The following is a 25977-nucleotide window of genomic DNA, read 5'->3' on the forward strand; positions in this document are numbered from 1 at the left end:
TAAGTTTTATTTTATATCGTTTTATTTCAAGTAAGATCAAATATTGCGTATAATAGGAAATTGATAAAACAAGGAGCTAAAACATATATTAACATTACACATGAACACACACACACACAGAGAAGAGAATAGAAGAGAGGAGAGGGGAGTAGCTGGGATAGAAAGAAAGGGAGAGAGAGAAAGAGAGAGAGAGAGAGAGAGAGAGAGAGAGAGAGAGAGAGAGAGAGAGAGAGAGAGAGGGGGGGGGGGGTTAATTCTCATTTTATTTCCCAATCCACTATGTTTACTAACAAAAGGATTGATTATAATTCAGTGAATAAATAGCCTGGGGTTGACTATTTACGTGATTGTGAAGATCGAGGTGACTGTTTCCACAGGAAAGTCTTACTCCTGGGAAACAAAAATTCATGAATTTTGGTTTGAAAATGTAAATGAAAAGTATTGTGGCTCATATTTTATCTGATACTTTTTCTCGATTGGGAGACTACACACGCATTCATTCACACACACAAACAACAAAAAACACATGCACACACAAAAAAAAAAAAATTGAGACGAAAAAAAAAAACATACAAAAGAGAAACAAAAAATCAAAACAAACAAACTTCAGTTGGTACAGGAGTAATAGTGTGGATCGATCCCAGTAATAATAAGATTGTTGGTGAAAAAGTAAATATCCAGCATAGAGGGTGGCAAATTGATAGTATGGAGAAAGCCATGCTCTCTGGGGACTCAGGAGGTAATCGATAAAAATGTCTATAAATGATATCAACAGAGAAAAAAAAAGCTTTTAAAAAATGGAGCCTCTTTTCATTCATTTCACTTGCTGAAGCTTTGTCAACTGCTGTTTTTTCTCCTTCACCCACTCCTCTATTCGATTGTTTTCTTTGTTTTCATTGTCCAAACGCTGATCCATTTCTTTGTCTGTTTTTCTCAAAAGTTCAATGTATTTAGTGAGTTGTGCCTGAAAAAAAAAAGAAAGAAAAAAAAGTCGTTGCACATTATACACCTATCTAATGAGAGAAAAGAAAAGTAAGCAATAGAAAAAGTGTGCATAAGACAATCTAGAAAATTAAAGTTAAAGTAATTTCGTAATCTTGATAAATGTCAGCGCAAAATGAAAACAAGACTCGCCGGTCAGGTGTGTTACATTCATTAGTAGTAGTTGTAGTGGTGGTAGTGATGATGATGTGGTGGTGGTGATTGTAGTAGTGGTAGTAGTGATGATGATGTAATGGTGGTGGTGTTTGTAGTAGTCGTGGTAATGACGATGATGTGGTGGTGATGGTGGTGGTTGAAGTAGTAGTGGTGATGATGTGGTGGTGGTGGTTGTAGTTGTAGTAGTAGTAGTAGTGATGATGATGTGGTGGTGGTTGTAGTGGTAGTAGTAGTGGTAGTGATGATGATGTGATGGTGGTGGTATTTGTAGTAGTTGTGGTAATGACGATGACATGGTGGTGGTGGTGGTGGTTGAAGTGGTAGTAGTAGTGGTAGTGATGATGATGTGATGGTGGTGGTATTTGTAGTAGTCGGGGTAGTGACGATGACATGGTGGTGGTGGTTGTAGTGGTAGTAGTAGTGGTAGTGATGATGATGTGATGGTGGTGGTGTTTGTAGTAGCCGTGGTAATGACGATGACATGGTGGTGGTGGTGGTGGTGGTTGAAGTAGTAGTAGTAGTGGTGATGATGTGGTGGTGGTGGTTGTAGTTGTAGTAGTAGTGGCATTGATGATGATGTGGTGGTGGTGGTTGTGCAGTGGTAATGATGATGATGTGGTGGTGGTTGTATTAGTAGTGATGATGGTTGTAGTCGTAGTAGTGATTGGAAAGGGGGGGGGGAGGTATCCTTGGAACAATTTGACCTCACCGGAATTTGACGGAAGTTGCCCGTAACTAACCCGGAATTCTTTGCTCCAGATCGGATATTTTTCCGGTGAAACCGAAGTTTTGGCATCACTGCTTGGCCTCTATAACTATAACTATCAATGGATGGAAATTTAAGGTTATCAACTCAAGAGTGTCCAGGCAAACATTAAAGAAGTGATAAAATGATGAGATGGGATTTTTCGAGTTACAGTTGCAGAGGTTGTGGTGTGTAGTTTGCGCCAACTGGCAGCATTCTAATTGCTCTAGAATAAATGCTCTCAGATTCTAGTCCATTCCCAGAAAGGAGGAGTGATGTTCTCCAAATGTCCATCTAACAAGGTTTAATTAAATACACAGTCTTTTTGAACAACACAATTTGATCCACTGCACAGTAAATACTCTTTTCAGAAAATCTGCAATAAGTACAAATATCGCCAAAGATTATATATGGAAAGAAACTCAACCCCCAACAAATTAAATGCATCTCGGAGCAAATTGAAATTGTAAAAAATTAGAAAATTTGAAGAATTGATTGCCTAGCTTTCTGCTACATTCCACACCCTTGGCTGAAATTGTATTCGTAAATGATAATGATAATAAGGGCATCAACGCACTGTGCCAACTAAAATTCTCTCTTTTTATTTTTGTTAGCAAAACACTTACTCGCAATTTCTTTTTATGATCATCTACTTCTTGATAGACTCTGGCCTTTTCTAGCTCAAGTTCCTGAAGCTTTCTGTCTCTCTCCACTTTTTTGCTTTCAAATCTGGAGAATTAAAGATTAAATAATTAGGAATTAATGAAAGAAACTAGTCATATATGTTTTAAAAATACATTTAAAATAAAACGCTACCCCCCTCCCAAAATACAAAATAAAACAAAAACAAACACCCCCCCCCCCAAACAAAAAGATTTAAACAAAACTCACACACACAAAATTAAATTAATTCAAGTTGTATTATGGAGTTTAAATAAATGTTTTAATGAATAATGCCGTTTCCCATTTCAATAATTATCAAATCTAATAGCTTATTTCTTGATTAAAATAAAAGCTAACGTAAAAACAAACCAAAAAGAAAGGATGAAAGAAAGAAAAATAAGAAGAGAAGGAAGAAGGAAATGCAGGAAGGGAGGTGGTACAATGGGAAGAAAGGAAAAGAGGAAAGAAAGAAAGGAAGAAGGAATAAAATGTAAAAACTTACTCTTTCTGAACTGCCAAATAATTCGTTTCTGTCACAGCTTTGGAATCTTCTGCCTCCTTGATCTGTGACTCATACTCAATACGAATGTCTTCAAAACGACTCTTTTCTGTTGAATTGAATCTGTTTTCTTGTTGAGATAACTGAAATTTAAAGAGTTATAGGTAGAAGTTAATCTGATAAAATCCGTGGACTATTATTGAACAAAAATGAATATAACAGATAAAAAACAAAAATCAAAAACAAAACATTTAACATGGAACAACTTGGACTCAAAACCCTTCTTCAGCCAAAACAAAAATAAAACAGTAGTACTTCATGTTCTGACTAGATGTGAAGAGACCTTCATGATAAAGTGATGATCACTGTAATAATGAAATGCAATATAGGCAAGGTGATGGTGGAAAATGATAATGATTGGTGGTAGTATTGATCGTGAGAAGGTGGGGGTGGTGGAAGTGGTGGTGATGATGATGATGATTGTAGTGGAGGTGGTCATAATATAGTGAGGTAATAGTGTGATAGTGACAGCAATAGTGCTGCTGGTTTAAATGATGTGGTTCTTGTAACAAATGATAATCGTGGTACGGATGATGATAATGATGACGATGCGGTGGTGGTGGAAGTGAAAACAAGACATTTTGGTCAGGAACTCAAATTGTATTCATACAAAATCTTAAAAGTTGGCTTCAACGGTCACAGATTACCTTTTTCAAGGACTCCACATCGGCCTCAAGGCGGCTCAATTCTTCCTTCTTCTTCTTGAGATTGTCTCTCGTTTCATTTACATTTTCTTGAAGCTGTTGAGAAAATTTATTTTAAAAAAAATCACATTCATAGTAAAAGAAATAAAAAATGAGAAAAATATAATCTAAATCTACAATCTCAACTTGGTCAATACCAGGCTGTGACAAAAAGATAATTCTAATAGCTAAAATTTTCAAACCAAGTTTAGACTTTAGATGTAAAATGACTATCTGGTCGGCAACATTGTATCTCTCAACTCAAGATCCCCCCCCCCACCCCCTCCCCCATTGTAATAGCGCCTACAGGCATCATGTCTCATCCTACATACATGCTATTGACTTGGAACCCCTTGGTAAAGTGCTTTAAGTAAATTCAATAGATATATTGCACTATAGAAAAGCTCACGTTTTCTTTCTCAAAAGGCTGAAAGAGAGAAATTAATATTTTACATACCTGTTCGAGTTGACATGTTTGTTGGTATTTCTGCTTGTTCTTTCTTCTGATTTCTTCACCACACTGTTTTTTCATTTGAATGAGTTTTGGCTGTGAAAGAAGAGCAAATATATAATAATAGTGATAAAATGGAAATCAATAGTTCTCATTACAAAAATCAATCTTTTTTCACAAGGATTGACATGTCAATATATCAATATATAAAGGCTATCAAGAATATATCATTATTATTTACATTTGTGTTCATATCTATAGCCATAAGTAGATTGTAAACATGATGAAAACTATTTTGCGACATTTTAAGATAATCACCTTAATAACTTGCTCAAAGGTCTGTGTGATGTTCGAGTCGTGTTTGCTCATCAGAGTATAGTCTTGGCCACCAGCATTTTCAGCTGAAGGGGGAATCAACTTCAAATCAGCAGCTAACCTGTTGTAAGCAGCAACCTCTGAAGCAACCTGCAGAACAAGAGAACGACAATCAGGCTTGTTGTTAATTAATCATCTTTTCCTAAATTGTCTGTAAATTTATTTATTACCATTGGTTACCTTAATAGTTTTGTGAAATGCTAAACATCCATTAACTAGTAGACGTTATCCCCATAAATCATCTAATTTTAAAAAGTTGAGGGCAACCAGCAACAAAGAAACAAAAAATCCAATTTGGTCCTGAACATTACTTTTCTTATGATCCTGGAACAACTACAAAGGGCAGTCAAATTTTACATCATAGCATAAGATTGAAGGGTTTGAGCTCAGCTGGTTGTGGATTCAGATAACTTAATAAAATAACGTGATATAGCATGTAAATGATTTAAAATTCTTCTTATGCTCACTCTCAAGAGTTCAGAATGTTCATTTTACCTGTTCTTACTTAACAGCCGTTTATTACACTAGAAATCTTTCACTTTAGTTTACTACCGCCTCACCCCCAATGGGAACGACCCACCGTCGATGACGGGGAGACCACCGTGTGGTTACGTCATAACAGATGTCCAGAACGTGAAAACTGGCCTATATTTATCCCTGCAGGTAGAATGCACCGCTTGGATTTCATTGTCAGTCAGGCTATAGGACAGATTTAGTAAAATCGACATTTTTACACTGCAATTGCTGACCATACACTTCTTCTATATTTTTCTATTTTATATTGATATAACGGCCATATTTTCATCTTTAAGACGCAATTATTTCCATTGATATCAAGAAATGGTGAGTATACTTTATTCTCTCTTGAAAAATGTATATTTTTCTATTTAAAATTAACCTAAAAAAATATTTTTAATTGTTTAAAAAATTCAAATTGATGTTATCTGAGTTTTGTTACCCTAACACATGGTAGTAAATATAAGAGTAATAATCTACTTTTAATATAATATTTATTTCAATGATTTGTAATGACCGGTTTCTGCACAATGAATGTGTAAACACATCTTGTCTAATTCTTTGTTGGCTAACAAAATAGTCCCGTATTCAGAAAAACTCCTGAGACATAAGAACACGAGTCCAATTGTGATGATAACGTTATTGTTGTTGTTGTTTTATGGTGATGATGATGATGATGATGATGATGATGATAGCGCAGTAATAGTAGTAATCATAGTAGTAGTAGTAGTAGTAGTAGTAGTAGTAGTAATAGTAGTAGTAGTAGTAATAGTAGTAGTAGTAGTAGTAGTAGTAGTAGTAGTAGTAGTAGTAATAGTAGTAGTAGTACACACACACACTCAGAGAGAGAGAGAGAGAGAGGGGGGGGGGGGGGGGGAGCGTGTGTGTGTGTGTGTGTGTGTAAAACTCGTGTACGTACATTTTTAGCATGTGAACGATTTTTATTGCTTGTTCAGTCAAGTTCTCATGATTTCTCTGTGAAAATTGAACTTTAAACCTATAACTTTCACACCAATTTGCCATTCCGTCTTCACGATTCGCACCTTCCCTCGATATTCTTCTACATCGCCCGTTGGTACAGTCAACCGGCGTGAGAAAAGAGGGTAGATAGATATATTATAACATCAAAAAGCGATGTGATCAAAGGTGGCGGATGATTGTGTAACATCAAAAGCCCGGTGGACTGCGCTACAAGGCCGAAGTTTCGAGGGGATATGTGATTTGAGTGGGAGGGGCTTATTTGACTTTGCCGATGACCGACTGGTGGACGATTGAAATTATAATTGTCCTTTTTCAGCAGCCAATTGGAAATGGGTAATTGTAAACATCTGATTGGAGCTCCATGGATAGAAAGCAGTTTGGAGGTCATGGGATGAAATTGCTGGAGAGGTGGATTAAATTTGAAATGAATTGAAAGTAATTTGGGGCGTTGGCTAGGTGTCAAATAAGACTCGCAGACCTTTTTTTTTTTGGCCGCAAATGATACAGTAAACTTCTTTCTCTATCTTATTTTTGCTAAAAATATTTCAGAGTGGGTATATAGGCGGATTCCATTTTGAATAACGGGCATTTAGAACTATATTTTAAAGGAAAATTATTACGTTTTTATTATTAGCAGGCATCTAGGCGATCACTATCGTATTATTACTAACAATCAATAATATTATTATAACTCTTATAATTACAATTATTATTATTATCATCATCATCATCATCATCATCATCATCAATAATAACTAATGATTTTTTTTTCTTTACTCAGATGAATGGTCATACTGACAACAAGCATTGTCTCAATGCAAATGGACTCTGCCGAATAAGCTGTGAAAGGGCTCAAATGAGATATGTGGTCAAAAAACATTTCATGCAAACTGCTCCAGAATTACCAAGTGAAGTTCCACCAGTGAAAAAAAGAAAACAGAACGTTGGTTAATTAGAAGAGGTTTCTGTGAAATATAACAATCAGCTGTTCCTTACAATAATCGTGAGGTTTTACGTATGTTAATAAAAAGTATTAATATATATAAAATGTGTTAAGATCTAGACGTCTATACAAAGTTCCAAAGAATACTTATAACTTATCTTTTCCTATGATTGTCAATTTATTTTAAAATAACAGTTCACTTTGATTATCTGATCATTAATCCTCCCCCCCCCCTCCCATCTTTTTCAATGCATTTATCACGATTTTTTATTGTCAAAAAATGGATATTATTTATTTTTTACTATTATTATTATTATTATTATTATTATTATTATTATTATTACAGTGGTGATCAAGAGTAAGATAAATACACTGATATTATATGATTATTACTAGTATTAGTATTACATCGATATCACGTGTTTCAACTGATTCACAATGATCATTTCTGTTATCCACGATGCTTCGGTTGATCAATAAGCAGACCATTTTCAACAAATTTCCATTTTAAATAGTATTAGCTATCTGGTAGGCGTCCTTTTTTTTGTCGCAGCACTGGAGGAGAGAGAGAGAGAGAGAGAGAGAGAGAGAGAGAGAGAGAGAGAGAGAGAGAGAGAGAGAGAGAGAGAGAGAGAGAGAGGTGTGTGTGTGTGTGTGTTTTTGGTGTGTGTGTGTTGGTGTACATAAAACTAATTTATGCAACGTTTTACCACGAAACAATTTTCATATTACCACCTCAGTTTAATCTCCCATCAGTTCTCTCTGACAATTGAACTTTGAACCTATAACTTAAACACAGCTACATCATTCCATCTTCACGATTCGCACCTCATCGCGATATTCTTTTATGTTGACTCGTGGTACAGTCAACGGGTTTGAGAGAAGATAGATATTGAGTGACATCATCAAAAGCGATGTGATCAAAGCTGGCGGATGGTTGTGTAACATCAAAGACCAGTGACTGGTCTACAAGGCCTATCATATTCGTGGGTATGTGTGATTTGAGTAGGAGGAGCTTTCTTGACTTTGCTGATGGCCGACTGGTGGATAATTGAAATTAGAATTGTCCTTTTTCAGCAGCCAATTGGAAATGGGCAATTGTAAAAAGCTGATTGGACGCTCATGGAAAGAAAGCAGTTTGAGGGACATGGAAGGAAATTGCCGGAGAGCGTGGAGTGGGGAGGAGTAAATTATATTAAATGAATTGATAGTAATTTGGGGCGTTGGGAAGTTAAATAAAACTCTCGGAAACAGGTGATGAGTCAATTCTTCGGTCGCGAATGATTCAGTAAAATTCTTTATTCTTTCTTTCTTTCTTTTTTTTTTTTATTTCCTTTCTGTCAGAGTGGACACATAAAGGCGAATTCCAATTTTTTTTTTAAACGGGCATTTAGAACGATATTTTAAAGAGAAATTATTGCGTTTACCAAAATTAGCAGGCGTTTAGGTGATAGCCACTATATTATTTTCATGAAAATGATCATTATCATCATCATCATCATTATTATTATTATTATTAGTATTATTATCGTCATTATTATTATTATTATTATTATAGTTTAGATCTATACAAACGTCAAAGGAATGCATATAACATATCTTTTCCTAAGAATTGTCAATTGCCATTACTAAAACCAGTTCGTTTTGATCATTTGATCAACAAACCCCTACAATTCGGTGATTACACATTTTTTAAATTGCTGCCAAAAAAGGATATTGCTGTACAGGTGAGCGGATATCTCAACAATGCTTCATTACAAAACGACTTTGATTATATATTTTTACTCTGTGAATATTGATGATTATTGCAGTATTTCTCATTTATTTGTATAAACTCAGATAACTATGTAATGTTTGATTATATCGTTTGAAGTAATTAAAATTTCGGACCCATTTTTATGGTTATTTCCTATAAAATCTAATCCCAAATGATCTACTAAAACTATATCAAATAAAAGTATGTACATCACTAGTTATAACTCTAAAATATCTTATTGCAACATCTAATAGCATCTTTACTACGTCACTTTGAACTTGAGAAAAAAATCATCAAAATAGGAAAAGTTGCTCAGTCGCCCTTTCGGCACAGGCCGTGACTCGCCATCTGTTATGAACTAGCGTCCGGCAAAATTTACCTGTCGAACTAAAGTGAAAGCAGTAAACGGCTGTGACTTACCAAATATAGCTGCGATCTAAAAATTGAAGAGGGGACAAAAAAAAAAAAAAAAAAAAGACTAATTTTCCAATTGCTAAAAGCAAGAGAGAAATAACAAAAACAAATGTGAATTTTAAAATAGAAGTTCTTTTCCAAAATTTACACTAACGTGTTAATAGCCCAAAGAGGAATAACAAGATTGCAATTACGTATACAGTACTCGCTGGATTCCAGCATGCTCTCAGGAAAAGTCAAATAGTGTGCTAGAATTCAAGGGGTTCAAAATCAAATGCTCATGGGAGGTAACCAATACATTCAGCAGAGTGTGCTGGAATTTGGCACGCTAGAATCCAGTGAGTACTACAAAATGGAACAAACATCCACTATAAACTTGAATTTTAAATACTTTATCTGTTATCTTGGCAGTCTCCATGTTGGTTTTGAAAATCTCATCATCAATAGACTCTTCCTGCTGCTCCAATAACTTGATTTGCCGTTTTAACTGTTCACGCTCCTCCTTCATCCTCTCCACATCTGCCGGAGTAATATCTTGGTTGTCATAAATCTCACTGACCTTGTCAAGATGCTGTTTCTCATTCAGAACTTCAGTTTCTGTTAGAAACAAAATATTCTATCCTAATAAGTTATTAAAGGGTCTCAATAGCTTGGCTGGTAGAGTACATGCTTTACATGCAACAGAACTGGTTTATGAAACCGGGAGCATTAAAAAAAAAAAATCCCTTATCCTATACAACTTACATTAATTGGTCTGTTAGATGTGGCATAGACTAAAGTCCTATTCAAAAGGTTGCTAGCTATCATTACTATCTGATTAACGCTACCTGAAACTGTATAAACTCTGACTCCACGGGCCATCTGGCTCTGAAGGACTATATTCTTTTTTTTCCCATACTGTAAGTTATAACTGAGTGCTTGATTTTGATTAGGTTGACATCAGAATGCAAAAGAAAAAAAAAAAGGGGGGGGGGGGGAGGAGAGAGAGAGAGAGAGAGAGAGAGAGAGGAGAGGAGAGAGAGAGAGAGGAGAGAGAGAGAGAGGAGAGAGAGAGAGAGAGAGAGAGAGAAGAGAGAGAGAGAGAGGAGAGAGAGAGAGAGAGAGAGAGAGAGAGAGAGAGAGAGAGAGAGAGAGAGAGAGAGAGAGAGAGAGAGAGAGAGAGGAGGATAATAATCAACAGTCAGGGTGTCCAGGGAAATTCAACCTTAAAATTTCCTACCTAGAAGTGAAATTTCCTACCAGGTATTTTACCAATTCTTGCCATCCCCACAGTGTTCTATATGCTTAAAAAAGACAATCCTACTTAAAATAGGTTTTCATATTTTAAAGTAAGAGCAGAGGTGAAAATGACTGGTCAAAAAAGGAGGAAATTTCTCAGAGCACAGATCATGACCCATCCATGCGACTATAATCTATAAATTTGAATTTCATTAAAATTTACTGAGATGCAACCCAAAATGCGTCTCGCAGCAATTTTTGACAACATTCGGAGGAATTTCAAAAGTTTAAAAACTGATAGCAATATATAAAATCTTATCTACTTAGAGAATGGTACCATGTGATTATACAATGTCAAAAGCCACCACCCATCCCCATTTTCACTTTTAAAAATACTCATATGATTTGTTTGCAGGTATGATGTGGCAGTAAGTACTGGTACTAGTGGTAGAGATGATAGTGCAGTGGTAGTTGTTTATAATGGTTGTAGTAATGATGGTAGGGATGATGATGTGGCAGCGATTGTAGTCGTGGTGGTTGTGGTAGGGATGATGATGATATGTTGGTTGTAGTAATAGTGGCGGTGTTAGGGACAGTCATGTGGTGGTTGTAGTAGTGGTGGGCATGGTGATGAATGTGGTGGTGGTTATAGTCGTGGAGGTGAAAGGGATGATGATATAGTGGTGGTTGTAGTAATGATGAGGGTGGTATAGATGGTGATGTAGTAGTAGTTGTAGCAATGGCGGAGTGGTGGTGGTAGGGATGATGATAATGCAGCGGTAGTGGTTGCAGTAGTGGTGGTAGTGATGATGATGTAGTGGTCGCAGTAGTGGTGGTAATGATGATGATGTGGTAGTGGTTGCAGTAGTGGTGGTAGTGATGATGATGTAGTGGTTGCAGTAGTGGTGGTAGTGATGATGATGTAGTGGTTGCAGTAGTGGTGGTAGTGATGATGATGTAGTGGTTGCAGTAGTGGTGGTAGTGATGATGATGTAGTGATTGCAGTAGTGGTGGTAGTGATGATGATGTGGCAGTGGTTGCAGTAGTGGTGGTAGTGATGATGATGTGGTAGTGGTTGCAGTAGTGGTGGTAGTGATGATGATGTGATAGTGGTTGCAGTAGTGGTGATGGTGATGATGATGTGGTGGTAGTGGTTGCAGTAGTGGTGGTAGTGATGATGATGTGGTAGTGGTTGCAGTAGTGGTGGTAGTGATGATGATGTGGTAGTAGTTGCAGTAGCAGTGGTGATAAGGATGATGATGTAGTGGTGGTTGGAGTACTTGTGGTGGTGGGTATGGATGATGTGGTAGTAGTTGTAGTGATTGTATGGGATGTGGTAGTGGTGGTGATGGGGATGATGATGTGGTGGTGGTTGCATTTGTGAGTGGTGTTGGTGGTAGGGATGATCATGTAGTAGTTTGTAATAGTGATGGTGACACGGATGATGATGTGGTGAAAGTTGTAGTAAACTAATACAATTGTGTGCACAGCAGTTGTCCTTTGTACATTTTTTATATCACATTTTAAGCAAGAAATTCCTGAATTTTCTAATTTTAGAGGAAATTTCACCCTCAATCCCATTATTTCCAACATTTCCGACCAAGCATGAAATTTCCGACCAATTTCCAACTTTCCGACTTCCCTGGACACCCTGACAGTTGATCCTACTAGCTACGAGGTGTGGCACGTATTGTGTGCAAAACAGAAGGATAAGGTAAAATATGACATTATGAGACCTTTCTCCATTTCTGATTCATCCCCTGTGAACAGGTAATTAACGGGGACTTTAGCAGGATTAGAATCGCTTATGTAAGGTTATTTTTTGTTTGTTGCTTTAGGTCTCTTCCAACACAATTGAGGTTATATGAGAGACCGCTGAAACAAAAAAACAAACAATCTAACAAAAATAGTACAAATGTCAATCAAAATCATAACCTAAAGATATCATAAGCTAAATTATAAATAACCAAGAACAAACAGGCAGAGGATTTACAGGAAAAAAAATATCCCCTGTCAAAAATACAATCACAAACCAAAGAAGCAGGATAGGCTAGTAAAGAGAAAAGAAACGACATCACTATCGGATCGTACACCCATGCGAACATCTTAGGTATATGATTCAAGGGTGATGCTCCCATCCAACCACCCGCTATGTAAAGTTAGAATAATTTCAGATGATTATGTCTTCTTGAAGACCCATTAAAATCAAAGCTGCTAACCTACAACAGCAGTAAAACAGGATAAGACTTTTCTGATTTTTTTTTTTTACCCAAATCCAAAAGCACAAAAACAATTTTTAAAAACCCTGTCAAGACTCATGTAATTTAAGACCCTATGTAAAAAAAAAAAAAAAAAAAAAAGAACACCTCAGGGAAAAACAAAACAAAACAAAAAAACGGGAGTCAGCAGAAATGTGTAATTAAGAAAAAAAAACAACAAAAAAACAAAACAAACCCCAATAAAAAAACCCCAGCAGTTATAGGAGAAACACTTACGTAATAATGCACAATCATCCTCCAGAGTCCTAAGCTTTGCTGCCAATCCTCTTTTATACTCCTCTATAGCAGCTGTATGGTTCCTAAATTTCTTGAGGTCTGACGCTTCCATTTCAACTTTCTCTCGCAATTTCCTGAGCTCCTCCTTATATAGATATACATCAATAAAAAAAAAAGTTTAATGTGAGCTATCAAAACTTGTGCAGTTTATTTAAAATGTATTTTGCTTTGTGAGATGTAAACTTTTTATCTAATCAAACTGATTTAAAGAAGAAAATTTATCTCGAGCAAAATTGACGATAAACAAATTGCATGCATAACCATGATGAATTGTCACTATAAAAATTGTCTTATGATCAGAACTGAGTTGATAAATATTGTAAACATATTTAAATTAACTTTAGTTAGTTTAGTTTTTAAGGGTTTTAAGGCGCTTGCAACACATTACGGTCATATCAGCGCCAGTAAAAAGGAAGAAAATGGGATAGTAAAAAGTTCTAGAATTACAATTAAAGCACAATAGAAAAGGTGAGACAAAGGGACATTGGTTCAAATAGGGAACAGATGTAGAGTCCAAGAGCACACCGTCAAAAAACTTAGTTTGAGATCACCTAAAAGTCTCATCCAGACACAAGCAACTTTGTAAATGTCTGGTACAGCACCTGACTGCAACGAATTATTAACAATACATGTAAATGGTGTTAAAATTACATCAATGCATTTTTTTAGAATGGCAGTATTTACGGGGTCTAAATCACAACTTTTAGTTGGAGACGACATAATGCAATCACATAAGTCAGCTTCAGTAATCTTTGAAAAATGTGTTAATGAATCACAATGAAACATGTCAAATGTTGTATGGATCGATTCAGACGAGAGTTCTTTCCTGATGGTATCCGTTTTTTCTTTAAAATATTGACCAAAGCGAGTTGGTAGATCTGCACGATCGATTAAAGATGGGAGAGCTGATTGCGTCTGTTGTCTCAGCAGTTCATTGGTCAAGGCAAAGAATTGTCTCGAACGTCCCACGTTTTTGATGAATATGACCTTTTACTGATAATAGAAGTTTTTGTTGTTTTTAGGGATTTTATCACACTTGCAACAATTTTTCAGCACCAGTAAAAATGAAGATAGGGAAGAAGTTGCAGATCTGAAGTTAAAAGCACCAAAGAAAAAGCAAGACAAAGGGACAGGTTCAAATAGGGAACAGAAGATTCTAAGAGCAATCCATCAATGTGCCTATTTTGACATCACCTAAAAGTCCCATTAAGACAGAAACAAAGAATTTCGCTATGAATTATACACTCATTAAAAAAAATCAAAACTAAAAATCATAATAGTGCATAACAATGAGATCATTTACAAGAAAAAAAATATCATCTCTCAAAAAATTGAACTATACATTTGACTACTTCCCTCAAGCTAAGGACCAGGAAAAAACACTTGAGCAATCTCAATTCAGAAGACAAAGAGCAACATGGAAAGGGGAATAGAAACACAACAAAAGTGTTAGGCACTTCGGTAATCTCAGTTTAGAGGCTGTTCTTAAACTGTAAGGTGAAACTAGATTGTAAAATTTTTTTTTTTAAATCCCTTCATCATTTTTTATTTTCACTGGTGTTCTTCAACTTATGTGTGACATGACAGCAGCACATCTGCCTAGGAAAAAGGTCTGAGGTTTGACCCTCAGTGAAGGAATGCTGATGCTTTTCAAGGGAAGATTCTTATATTTTTTCTACATGCTTCGTAAGGCACTGTATTCAGATTTTTATCAATTAAAAAAAAAATTAAAATAAAGTAATTGAGCTTTTATACAGAATAATATTCACGTAATGTGTTCAAATAATTTTACAAGGAGACCCAAGCCTACAGTAACATTTAACATGTACGACAAGACATGACGATTGTGAGGCCGTACGGCAATAAACATGATGCCTACTCCCCAAGTTTCCATTTTCGTATAAATCTTATGTTATCTTTTCTCTTGTAAGCAGTTGCCCAATCAAATTGGACCCTGATCACTGAATTAGCAATCAAAATCTCTGCTATCTGATCAACTAGAGCCCTTTAATGAAAAAAATTTAAAAAACCCAATAAAATTTACCTCTCTCTGCCCAAAGTTCTCCACTTCTTGCTCCAGTTTTTCATTTTCATCATTTATGTGTTCAATATTAGAACCCTGATATTTATGCTCTGAAAAAAAAAATAAATAAAAACCAACAACAAAAAAAACAAAATTAAAACCAGAACAGGAATGTCAACAAACTTCTTGAACCATCAGTAAATGGGCTGAGCTCTATGAAACATTAGCTGTTGATGGCAGTTGTTATATTTCCTAAATTCAAACATGAACATTGACCATAAATACCAACTTTAAAAGTCCCTGCCAAAAAAAAACAACAACTGCACATTGAATTTTGATTATCCAAGTAAATAGCTTTACTCAATAATAAGGTCAAAATGCTAAATGGAAGAGACCACAGAGATTTTTCATACTCTTTAATCATATTTCAAATATTATTTGTGAGACATGATGCAACATAACATTTGCTGTGGGTTTACCTCTGTTTCCCATTATTCAAATAAAGCTATTACTATTACCATATGCTTTATTAAATGACAGTTAAAATTTTCAATCACTTTTGCTTTTACACGAATACATACTCAAAATCATCTCCAATTCCTCATCCTCAGCATCAAAGGTATCACTGCCTGCCATGAATGCCTTGTAAGTTGCTTCACAATAATCAAACCTTTCCTAAACAAGGCAAAATAAAAAAAAAAGGATTTTTAAAGACGTGGTTAAACATTTTCAGTGATGATAATGGCAATTTGTCAAAAAGGAGGAAAGTGTATCGGTCCATTAGTCAAATTCAAACCAAATCAAGAAAAAAACATAAACTATAACTACCTAACATTATGTAATAATAACGTAATTGTGTAATATGTTACTACTTTCAGTGTACATTCATTTTTATCATTAGAGATGTCAGGTAATTTTTGTAAATATGTAATGACTTGTCCTTAAAAAGCTTTTTATAATTTATACCACCTTTACCAAGGGATTATGATGAATAATTTTGGCCAAATGGCTAAAAAGTATTTGATTTTACTTCACAAAGCGTTTTACAATACATTTAATGCAACATAGTGGTCATGCAGTTATAATAAAGACCCACGAATCTTTAATAAATCGTAAATTGTATCTGTCTATATTTCTATGAAAGATGACAGCCACCACCTATGCAATATCAAATAGTCTCATCCTGGGATAAGCTACATGAAAGAGGATAATAGTGGAAGTGGAAGACATGTTTATCATCACCAGGGGCAATCGGGAGGGGGGGTAGGGGTTGCAACCCATCCCAGAGAGTTAAAAAAAATATCAATCAAATCATCAAGAAACATAAGAAAACAAGAAAAAAAACAAACAAAAGAACTAAACAATGAACTAAACATTTGATAAAATGAAATAAGATATTTCTAAATATCGTAATCTTGAAAATAAAGATACATAAAGTCAAAACACTGAGAATAAAATTGGTGCCATCATTACAAATAAAGAAAAAATAAGAAAAGAAAAAAGAAATGGAAATGCATCTTGATCATCCAGTCATATAAAAAAGTTCAGCTCTGTAAAAAACAATGAATAAATAAATAAATAAAAAATAAAATACAATACCTTCTCCACTGGTACTTCAGACATACCATCTGAATCATGGTTGTGAAACATCAGAGCATCTATACCAACTTCTCTAACCACATGATCAGCAAGCTGGAAAAAAAAAAAAAATGAAGTCAAAATTTTAAGAGGGAGACGTACATAGTTAAATATTCCCCACACTATCAGAGAAGAACAAATAATTAGGGATGGAAAAGTGTTATTGAAAACCCAAGAGTAACAGTATTTGTAAAAAATTGAAAATTACATACATTATATATAACAAGAGCACTACAACTATTTATTTTTAACATATCAAAATAATAATAAAATATAACTTAACCCTTACGTTGCCAGCCATTTTGAGGTCGACTATACAGCCTTTGTCAAAACTTAAAACAGGTGAAAAACAAAATCAACAAAACTAGTATTTGCTATTTTTACAGCCAAATAAGTAATTTCTGAAAGCGTGTACGAAAAACCACAATTTGACATTGATGATCACTGCAACGTTACATCGTCATGCTTATGCGCAGTAGAAATGCTTTATTATTGTTATTATTATCATCATTATCATTATTATAGTAGTTGTTCTTCTTCTTCTCATAATTATTATTACTACTACTATTATTATTATCATCATTATTTTTATTATTATCATCATTATTTAAGTATTACTGAGAATCAAAAATCCATAATATACCATAAAATTTCGTATTTTCGAAATTTGTCTAAAATTTGTAAAATTACGAAAAATTCGTAAGATTCAGCAGGTATTCTGCACTATGTCAGATTCGACTTATGTCGAAATTGGCAATGTAAGGGTTAACTTAATCGAGGCAATTGTTTTAAAAAATGAATAAAGGAAAGAAAAAAAATCAAATGACACGCAGATTTCTTCTCCAATACCTGAGGTTTCTACACTCCCAAAAAAAATCCCCAAAACAAGAGAAATAAAAAAAACCCAACCCCCCCCCCAAAAAAAAAACAAAAAAAAACAAACCACAAAAAAAACAAGAGAAATGTAATAATAATAATTTTAAAAAGTACCAAGGAATACATAAACCAATATCACAATACTGACACACAGAATAAAAGTCGCTTAAAAAAACAAACAAAACAAAACAACAAATGTCTCATGAGAAATGACCTCAATTAAGTCCATCATCCAACCAAGAGCTGCACACAAATTTGGCCAGACATGAGGACTCCCGACAGAAAACAGGTGCATCTTGGAAATGGTGAATGGGTAAGCCAACAGCTTAAGTAGTTTTGGAACTTCTTCTTCCATCTTTTCATTAACCATCTTATAACCTGGACTTAACCGGCTGTAGATAAACTGCAATGAACAAAATTTGATCAAATAACAAAATAAATGTGAAGGCTAAGATGATAACAATTAGAATTAAAAGTTACATTATTTGCTTTCAGCAAAAAAGACACAAAGCACCCCACAGTCTCCAGTGAGCATCACTGTGATGTTCTGTATAGTGAAAACTGCAAGGTTACAATAGTAGAGAAAATGATAAGAAAGCAATTCCCTCATGTCTTGAAAGGATCAAAATGATAATGTCATTTTTTTTTCGCTGGAAAAGGCATCATGCATTTGCATACTTGAGATGATTGAAAAAAATAAAGTGCAAAAGTTAAATGCAAATTAATGTTTGATCTGTGTCAACATAAAATATTAATGATTTCAAGTTCTAATTTAGCAGGAAACCTTTATTTGGCAGTCAAGTCCCACCTACACATTCTATGAAAATTGAGGACATTACCTCAAAAATCTTGAAGAAGTCTTTGCTTGGTGGAGCTGCCAAAAGTTTTTCTGATATTGCATGTGGATAGTTGTTGGCCATCAGAAACTGATGAGAAGGTAAACAACGAAGAAAAATTAGATTAACCATATCCCAAAAACAAACAAAAATAAAATGAAATAAAAACAAACAAACAATATAATTTCAAATGAGCGGGAAATTAATCAGGACAGAGGAGAGGCCTTTTATAAAAATGGAAGATTTTCTACTATAACGTGGGATTTGGAGAATAATTGTTCAAACATTTTATTTTCTGTGATGAATGTATAAAGTTTTGGCTAGTTCTTTATGATCCAGAGTGATATATGAATCATTTTGAAGAATTGTATCTTGTTTTAAAGTATTAAACTGTGTTATTTATTTTGACATATCCATGACCAGTCACACGGGGAAAAAAACCCCCCCAAAAAAAACAAAACAAAACAAAATCAAATAAAACCACAAAAAACAATAAAAAAAACTTAAAAAGGTGAACTTTCATATACTGTAGTGCAATATCCATTAAACATGCTCTCAAAGCAGTTTACAAAGTGTCCTGAGTCAACAGAAATACTAAAATTTAAATTATAAGACAAGACTGACGTCAGTAAGAAAATGACAATTGGGTGTTTTTCATACTTAGCGCATAAAGTGAGCTTAGATCTTTATTGTATCCACTATTGAGATGCTGCTTGATGAGGATGATTATCTTAAAACGCAATAACCTAAATAAGATGGCTTGTATGTTTTTTTATTTTTTTTTATTCACCTCATACAATCGCTTGACCGACTTCTGCACATAACGTTTATCACTGACTGGACGAGGATCTTTCGGTACATCTGTTCTACCTCTCAGACCAATCCCACTTGTCCGACTTAAGTTTGGAACCAAACTGAAATGAAAAAAACATCAACCCTTTACAGGCAAGGTTCAATTTTACTCTGACCTGACACCATATCTCAACAGTTTCACCAAGAGAGCAGTAACCAGAGCTGCCACAGAGAGCAAACAATATGTGACTCATCACTTCAAAACAATATTAACTTGAGAGTGTTCAGATTGTGAAATTTGAATTTATAGCCAGAAATATGAGACTTGAGCCAATAATTTGATTTATTAAGAGGTAAAGATAAATCCAAAAGAAATTAAAAAGTATAACGTCATATCTCTGATCATTATAGATTTAAATTCTGTTTTCATAATTTGGTCCATCCTGACATAATACCGGGCTGAGACAGTGGGTCATATATGTACACTGTATCACACATAATCAGAGTCAACCCAGTGTACACAATTTCCACTCTAGCTGAAAGAAATTATTACTTTTCAATGCTTTAAGTTGATGGAATGTCATTCAAGTTTGTCACATATTGATGTGATATTGTTCAATTTTGTCACATACTGATTTAATGTTGTTCAATTTTGTCGCATAACTATTACTGAGTGAATCAATGATAATTTGGGCAATTTCCCTCCTATGTTTTTTTTTGGTATGTATCTCTGAGACACAGAAGCTAACAAAGGAAGAAAGAAAGAAAACTGGATGCCTTCTAAAAAATGATGCCCGAGAAGAATATTGAGAATAAGATGGCAACAATAAGTAGGATTGAGAAGATTTTGGAATTGGCAGCGGCAGAGAATTTTAGTGTGGTGGTGAGAAGGAAAAGGTGGAATTGGATTGGGTCTGTCTTGAGAAAAAGGGGGAAAGAATGGTTTTGCAGTGGCATTGGCATGGACTCCACAGGAAAAGAGGGACTAAAAGGCCCAAAACGACAATGTGCAGGATGGTGGAAAAGGACAGGAACAAAACTGGATGGTACTCCTAACGGAAGGCCAAGACTGTAGCCAAGGACCAGATGAATTGGAAGGAAAATGTCCAGGCCTCATGAACCTCATGGTATTGAAAGATTCAAGATTAAAAGTAAGGTTTTGCTTTAAATATCCACACACAGACCAAATCTTTATTGGAGGCAAATCTGCTGAGCTAAAGAGAAACTATTCAAAGAGAAATTAAAGTTACATCACTTTTACTGCTCTCTTGGTAAAAACTACTCGGGGTAGTCAAAAAATGGGAGCAATTTATAATCTGATTTCTTCTTTAATTGTTTCAGTAAGTCCAAATTGCTCAGTTGGTACAGCACTAATACCAATTCAATTTGCAATTAAATTTTTTTTCTGACCTCCCGTCCACTCAGCAGTCATTGCGTAGATCTGGCAGAACATTAATTGCAATCGACTAGTATTCTATACAAAAGGTTGTATGCATAAGCAATTATTATTGTCTATATAATACTTTAGAAACAGGGATTAACTCCACAGATTTTATAGGCCTTATGGCTCTTTAATTACTACTTTTATCTTCATGGTGGATTTTGTATTTTCTATGCAGCTGTGTTCTGGTTAATAGAAGTGTCTTCTGAGTGACACTGAACAGAATGCCTTAGAAAAATATAAAACTGTTAGGTCCATTTGTTTTGGTTATCCGCTGTCTCTGTAATTGTAGAGAAATTTTAAATTCCCATAAAAACTACAGATTTCTTAAATGTATATATAGTCTATACATTACCAATCTTATATGCACATATTTAATCAAATACTACCAGGATGTAGCTGTTGACCATAAAGGTATTGGACAAAATCAATATAAGTGTAACTGCTTTAAAAATGAACAAAATATGTATCCTCTTTTATAAAACTGTTAATTTCTTTTATAGTTTAAGCAGGTCTCCATACATACCCTTTTGATTTTGGAGCTAATGAGAATCTGTTTCCAGTAGAGGGTCTACTAGAACTGGAGGAAGGTCTGCCTGAGCTTGTTGATGGCCGAGTTGCTCCTGTGTTACTACGTGATCTGCCGACTCCCTGAGAGGATTTCCCTCGTCCATCTCTGGACGATCCACGAGCACCTCTACCATCTTGATCTTCATGAATTACTCTCATTGGAGGTCCATTCATGGACAAGCGGGTCAAAGAGGACCTGCTCATTATCCTAATAAAAAAGAAATTACAAATACATGATAAATATAATGTATAAAATTATTCTAAAATATCAACTTTAGGTTGCGTTTTTATGCACCTCCGTTGGAGGTGTACAAATACGCACCGTTTTTATGCACCTCCATTGGAGGTGTAAAAAAACCCAGTTTTTATGCACCTCCGTTGGCGGTGTAAAAAAACTGACCATTTTTATGCACCTCCGTTGGTGGTGCTGCTTGATTATGAAAATGTTGCTACTTGAAGCTGGAAGGAAAAAATAACGATAAGTGGTGAATTTTAAACCTCAATTTATTAGTCGAAGACATACTGTAGACATTTCTGGTTTCCCCTTTATCAACAAAACACGACGAATAAGACATTAAGGATGAATGAGAGCTGTGCAGTGTGAATGGTGTAGATAATGTAAATAAACATAAACAATGATGGGACAGGAAGTTTTTTTAAAACACGATAAAAAGTTTTTGTAAAAAAAAAGAAAAAAAAAGACAAAGATGCGGTAAACGAATACACTGATGATAATGATAAAATATTATATATCGATAACACATTGAATGGTACCGATGTTGTTTTTCTAAAAAATATAATTAATAATAATAATAATAATAGATTAATTTAAAGTTTTAAAGATATGTCCAGGAACTATAACTATAACAACAAAAATGTAAGTAAACTTAAAAAAAAAAAAATGTCCACAATGAGATCGAACCAAGTACTTTCAAGGTTAAAGTCTGGCAGCTTATCCACTGCGTTACGGAGCCACCTGACTATTTATAACTATTTATAAAATTTAATAAGGTCTTTCTAAAACATTATTTAACCTTCAAATGCAACTTCTATTTTCTGGATTTAAATTTCAATTTTTTAGATTAAGACGTTCCTCCAGATCATCATCATCATTGCCCTTTCCACCCTGGGTCAGGGTATAGGCCACAGACAAACAGTTTCCATCCTTATCTATCCCGAGCTAACTTTTTTTATCTCATTCCAGGTCTTACCACTTCTCTGTATATCAGCTTCTTTAATTCTTCTCCATGTTCCTCATGGCCTTCCCCTTGATCTTCTGGCCTGAAGGTTCCAGTCCAATACTTTCTTTGTTATAGTTGAGTCATTCTTTCTAAGCGTGTGTCCAGTCCACCTCGTCTTCTTCCTATTTCCTCTCCCACTGGTTTCTGCTGTGTTCTTTTCCATACTTCATTTCTTATTCTATCCATCCATTTTATTCTGAGTAGTTTACGCATGCACCCGTTTAAGAAAATCTGTACCCTCCTTATATATGCCTGTGATGCGTTCCAAGTTTCACATCCATACAGTAGGACAAACTTCACGTTTGAGTTGAAAAGTCCTTTAGTCGAAGGGAGATATCTTTAGTTCTCCAAACTCTGTTCAAAGATGTGAATGCAGCCTGTGCCTTTCCTATTCGTGCTTTCACCTCTGATTCCGTGCCTCCATCCTTGTCAATTATACTTCCGAGATAGCAGAAAGTGTCTATATCTTCGAGTTCCTGATCTTATACTTTGATCTGCTCCCTTTGACGCGTACCTATCCTCAAGAGCTTTGACTTTGCAGGGTGAATTCTTAGACCAATTGATTCTGAGAGGCTGTTTATAATTGTGGTTTTTGCTTGCATCTGGTCCTGGGTGTGGGACAAAAGAGCCAGATCATCTGCAAAATCCAGATCATCCAACTGTGTCCAGGGGGTCCACTGTATCCCATTTCTTCTCCCTTTGGAGGTTTCCTTCATTAGCCAATCAATGGCAAGGATGAACAGGAATGGTGAGAGCAAGCATCCCTGCTTGACAACAGTCTTAATTTCAAAGCTGTCAGTAAGCTGATCTTCATGTACAACCCTGCAACTTGATCCTTCATACATTTCCTTAATGAGGTTTACTATCTTTTCAGGAAGTCCATAATGTGCCAGAATTTTCCACAATGTTGCTCTGTCAATACTGTCGAAAGCCTTCTCGTAATCCAGAAAGTTGACAATAAGAGGAGAGTTCCATTCTATAGACTGTTCCACTATGACTCGCAGAGAGGCAATCTGGTCGGTGGTTGAACGGTTTTTCCGAAAACCTGCCTGTTCGTCCCGCAGTTTAGCATCTGTTGCATTCGTAATTCTCTCTAAAATAATACGGTTGAAAACCTTTCCTGGGATAGAAAGAAGAGTGATTCCTCGATAATTATTACAATTACTGAGGTCCCCTTTCTTTGGAAGCTTGATAAGATGTCCTTCCTTCCAATCCTTTGGGAATATCCCGTCATTCCAGATTCTCTCAAATAGTGGGTGCAGGGCCTCAGCATTTCTTTCCGCATCAACTTTTAGAGCCTCCGGTGGAATCTGGTCTGGTCCAGCAGCTTTCCCCTCTATTCATCGTGTTAACGGCACCCACAATCTCTGCTATCGATGGTGGATCACAGCTAATTGGTAGCTCATTCCTTGCAGGCAAAATTTCTGGCTGGTTGTCTGTTCAGAAGGCAGTTGAAATGTTCCCTCCATCGTTCAGATTGAGCCTCTTCTGCTTTCTCTGCAAGTCTGTTCATGAATGCTTCCTTGTCTTTCTTCACAGATCTTTTGACTTCCTTAGCTATGGCTCGATACTGCTCTTGTGCATCCAGTCTTGAAGCCCTTGTTCGGCTTGCATTCACTTGTTCCTTCCTTGTTCTCCTCTTTTCAATAAGGTCCAAGGTGGTTGGACTTATCCATTCTTTATGTTCCGATTTCTTTACCCCCAATACCTCGTGGCAAGTTGTTATGTAGACTTCCTTGATCTTTGCCCAATGTGACTCTACATCTATGTCCTCCTCGAGCTCAGTAAGAGGTTGGAATCTATTACTCAATTTAGTTTGAATTCCTCATTCTTTTCCCCATCAAGTGCATTCACCTCGAATTTTCTTCTTGTATGTGATCTGGTCCCATGTTTTCTGAGTCGGAGCTTAAGCTTTGCCAATAGCAGGTGGTGGTCTGATCCAACATCTGCCCATCTCCGTACTGTCACATCTTCCAATGAACGTCTGAATCTTCGAGAGATACAAAAATGATCAATCTGATTCTCTGTCACACCATCTGGTGAGACCCAAGTTGCTTTGTGGATCCTCTTATGGGGGAACACTGATCCTCCAATCACCAAACTGTTGAATGCACAGAAATTTGCAAATCTCTCACCATTATGATAATGGTTATCGTTCATTTCTCCCATGATACCTTCATACGTTATCCTGTCCCACTTTTGCATTAGTATCTCCCATCAATATGTTGATGTCTTTCCTTGGCAACTTGTCAATGACTTGTTGTAGCAGACTATAAAATGTATCTTTGTCCTCATCTGTTGGGGCATAGATCTGTACAATGTTCATGCTGATCTTCTTACTCCGTGTTGGACGCCATGATGATCCTTTCTCCGTGTTGTTCCTCCAGATGTCACAATTCAATATAAATATAACTTTTGCCAAGTCCAAATACAGACACAGCATCGCTGCTGAAATTGGGTGGAATGCGCATGCGTAACGGGGGTGCATAAAAACGATCCGACACCGTCAACGGAGGTGCATAAAAACACAACTTTTTTTTACGTTAACTTTAAAAAGTTTATTAAGCAGGTGGACTGCAAGTGCAAGTAAGTAAAGTAAAGGAAGTGGAAGACGTAAAAGTAGTGGGTTTTTTATGCTGAAGAGATTGTTATATAATATGATATGATTGTCATTATCTGTGTTGTTAAGAGACATTTGAAAAACCTCACACTCACAACTACAACCCTATCAATTTTGGTAGCGTCAATTGCTAAGGACCTTGACAATTGTCAAATCGTCAATTGCCAAGGACCGTGTCAGTTCATCAACTACGCATGTGTACTTTTAACTGCCACGGAGTACCTTTAGTGTCACGAAGTGATGCATTGCCACAGAGTGATGTTATGTATTAATATCAATATTAATTAATACTCTCTTTTACTCTTCTTTCTCTCTCTGTGTCATTTTCTCTTTTTTTTTTCTCTATCACACACACTCTCTCTCTGTCATTTTCTCTTTTCCCTCTCTGCCATTTTTTCCTCTGTGTATGTATTTCTCTGTCATTCCCCCCTCTCTCTCTTATATTTCCTCTTTTTGTTACGGACCTTGCCAGTTGGTAGATCATCAACTATTTACTATTAATGCCACGGATTGATCTTGTTATTTTAACTCATCTTGGAATTCGTGAAAAGACATAAAAATTAAAAACAAATGCCAACAAGTGTTTACTTGATCTTTTCCACAACGATTGACAAGGAATGAGTGAATGGCGAATGGAAGAAAAGAAAGTGACGGGGTTCGAGATTCGTATGCGCGCAAATCGAGGCTCGACTGAAATCACCACATGCAGCTGATTGAGGCCCGACTGAAATCACCACATGCGGCTGAAGAGTTCCAATTTGACTCCTTGGCAATTGATGAACCGTCAACTACCAAGGACTCACTCCTTGGCAATTGACACTTTCCTTCTTGTTTGGCTCATCTACTATCTAATCTGAACTGAACGCATCAGGCTCATTTCCAGAGAGAGCGATATTGTCTAAGTCTAAGTCTAGTTTACTAAC

General features: G+C 35.7%; 1 protein-coding gene across 1 annotated transcript; it reads right to left on the reverse strand.

The window, feature by feature from the left end:
- Window positions 1–25701, reverse strand: LOC144968562 (kinetochore protein NDC80 homolog). The gene is made up of 16 exons (XM_078907038.1): window positions 25643–25701; window positions 21150–21401; window positions 19181–19304; window positions 18394–18480; window positions 17769–17957; window positions 16640–16732; window positions 15622–15715; window positions 15062–15150; window positions 12958–13102; window positions 9636–9841; window positions 4578–4724; window positions 4266–4355; window positions 3773–3865; window positions 3069–3208; window positions 2530–2632; window positions 1–964 (listed from the first exon to the last, which is right to left on the reverse strand). The coding sequence occupies exons 2-16, from the start codon at window positions 21395–21397 to the stop codon at window positions 815–817; spliced, it is 1998 nt and encodes a 665-aa protein (XP_078763164.1). The 5' UTR covers window positions 21398–21401; window positions 25643–25701; the 3' UTR covers window positions 1–814.
- Window positions 25702–25977: the final 276 nt, after the last annotated feature.

This window comes from Berghia stephanieae, chromosome 3, assembly GCF_034508935.2.
Source record: "Berghia stephanieae isolate SIO BIC M18660-M18661 chromosome 3, UCSD_Bste_1.3, whole genome shotgun sequence".
In the NCBI taxonomy this organism is placed as follows: Eukaryota; Metazoa; Mollusca; class Gastropoda; order Nudibranchia; family Aeolidiidae; genus Berghia; species Berghia stephanieae.

What these genes read in the sequence shown, in the direction of transcription:
- LOC144968562 (XM_078907038.1), bottom strand. Translation starts at nt 21,397, where the DNA reads ATGAGCAGGTCCTCTTTGACCCGCTTGTCCATGAATGGACCTCCAATG. An exon ending in TTAGCTCCAAAATCAAAAGG is followed by an intron (nt 19,305 to 21,149) that starts GTATGTATGGAG and finishes TTTTCATTTCAG; the next exon opens with TTTGGTTCCAAACTTAAGTC. An exon ending in CTGCCAAGATAACAGATAAA is followed by an intron (nt 4,725 to 9,635) that starts GTATTTAAAATT and finishes CTTGTTCTGCAG; the next exon opens with GTTGCTTCAGAGGTTGCTGC.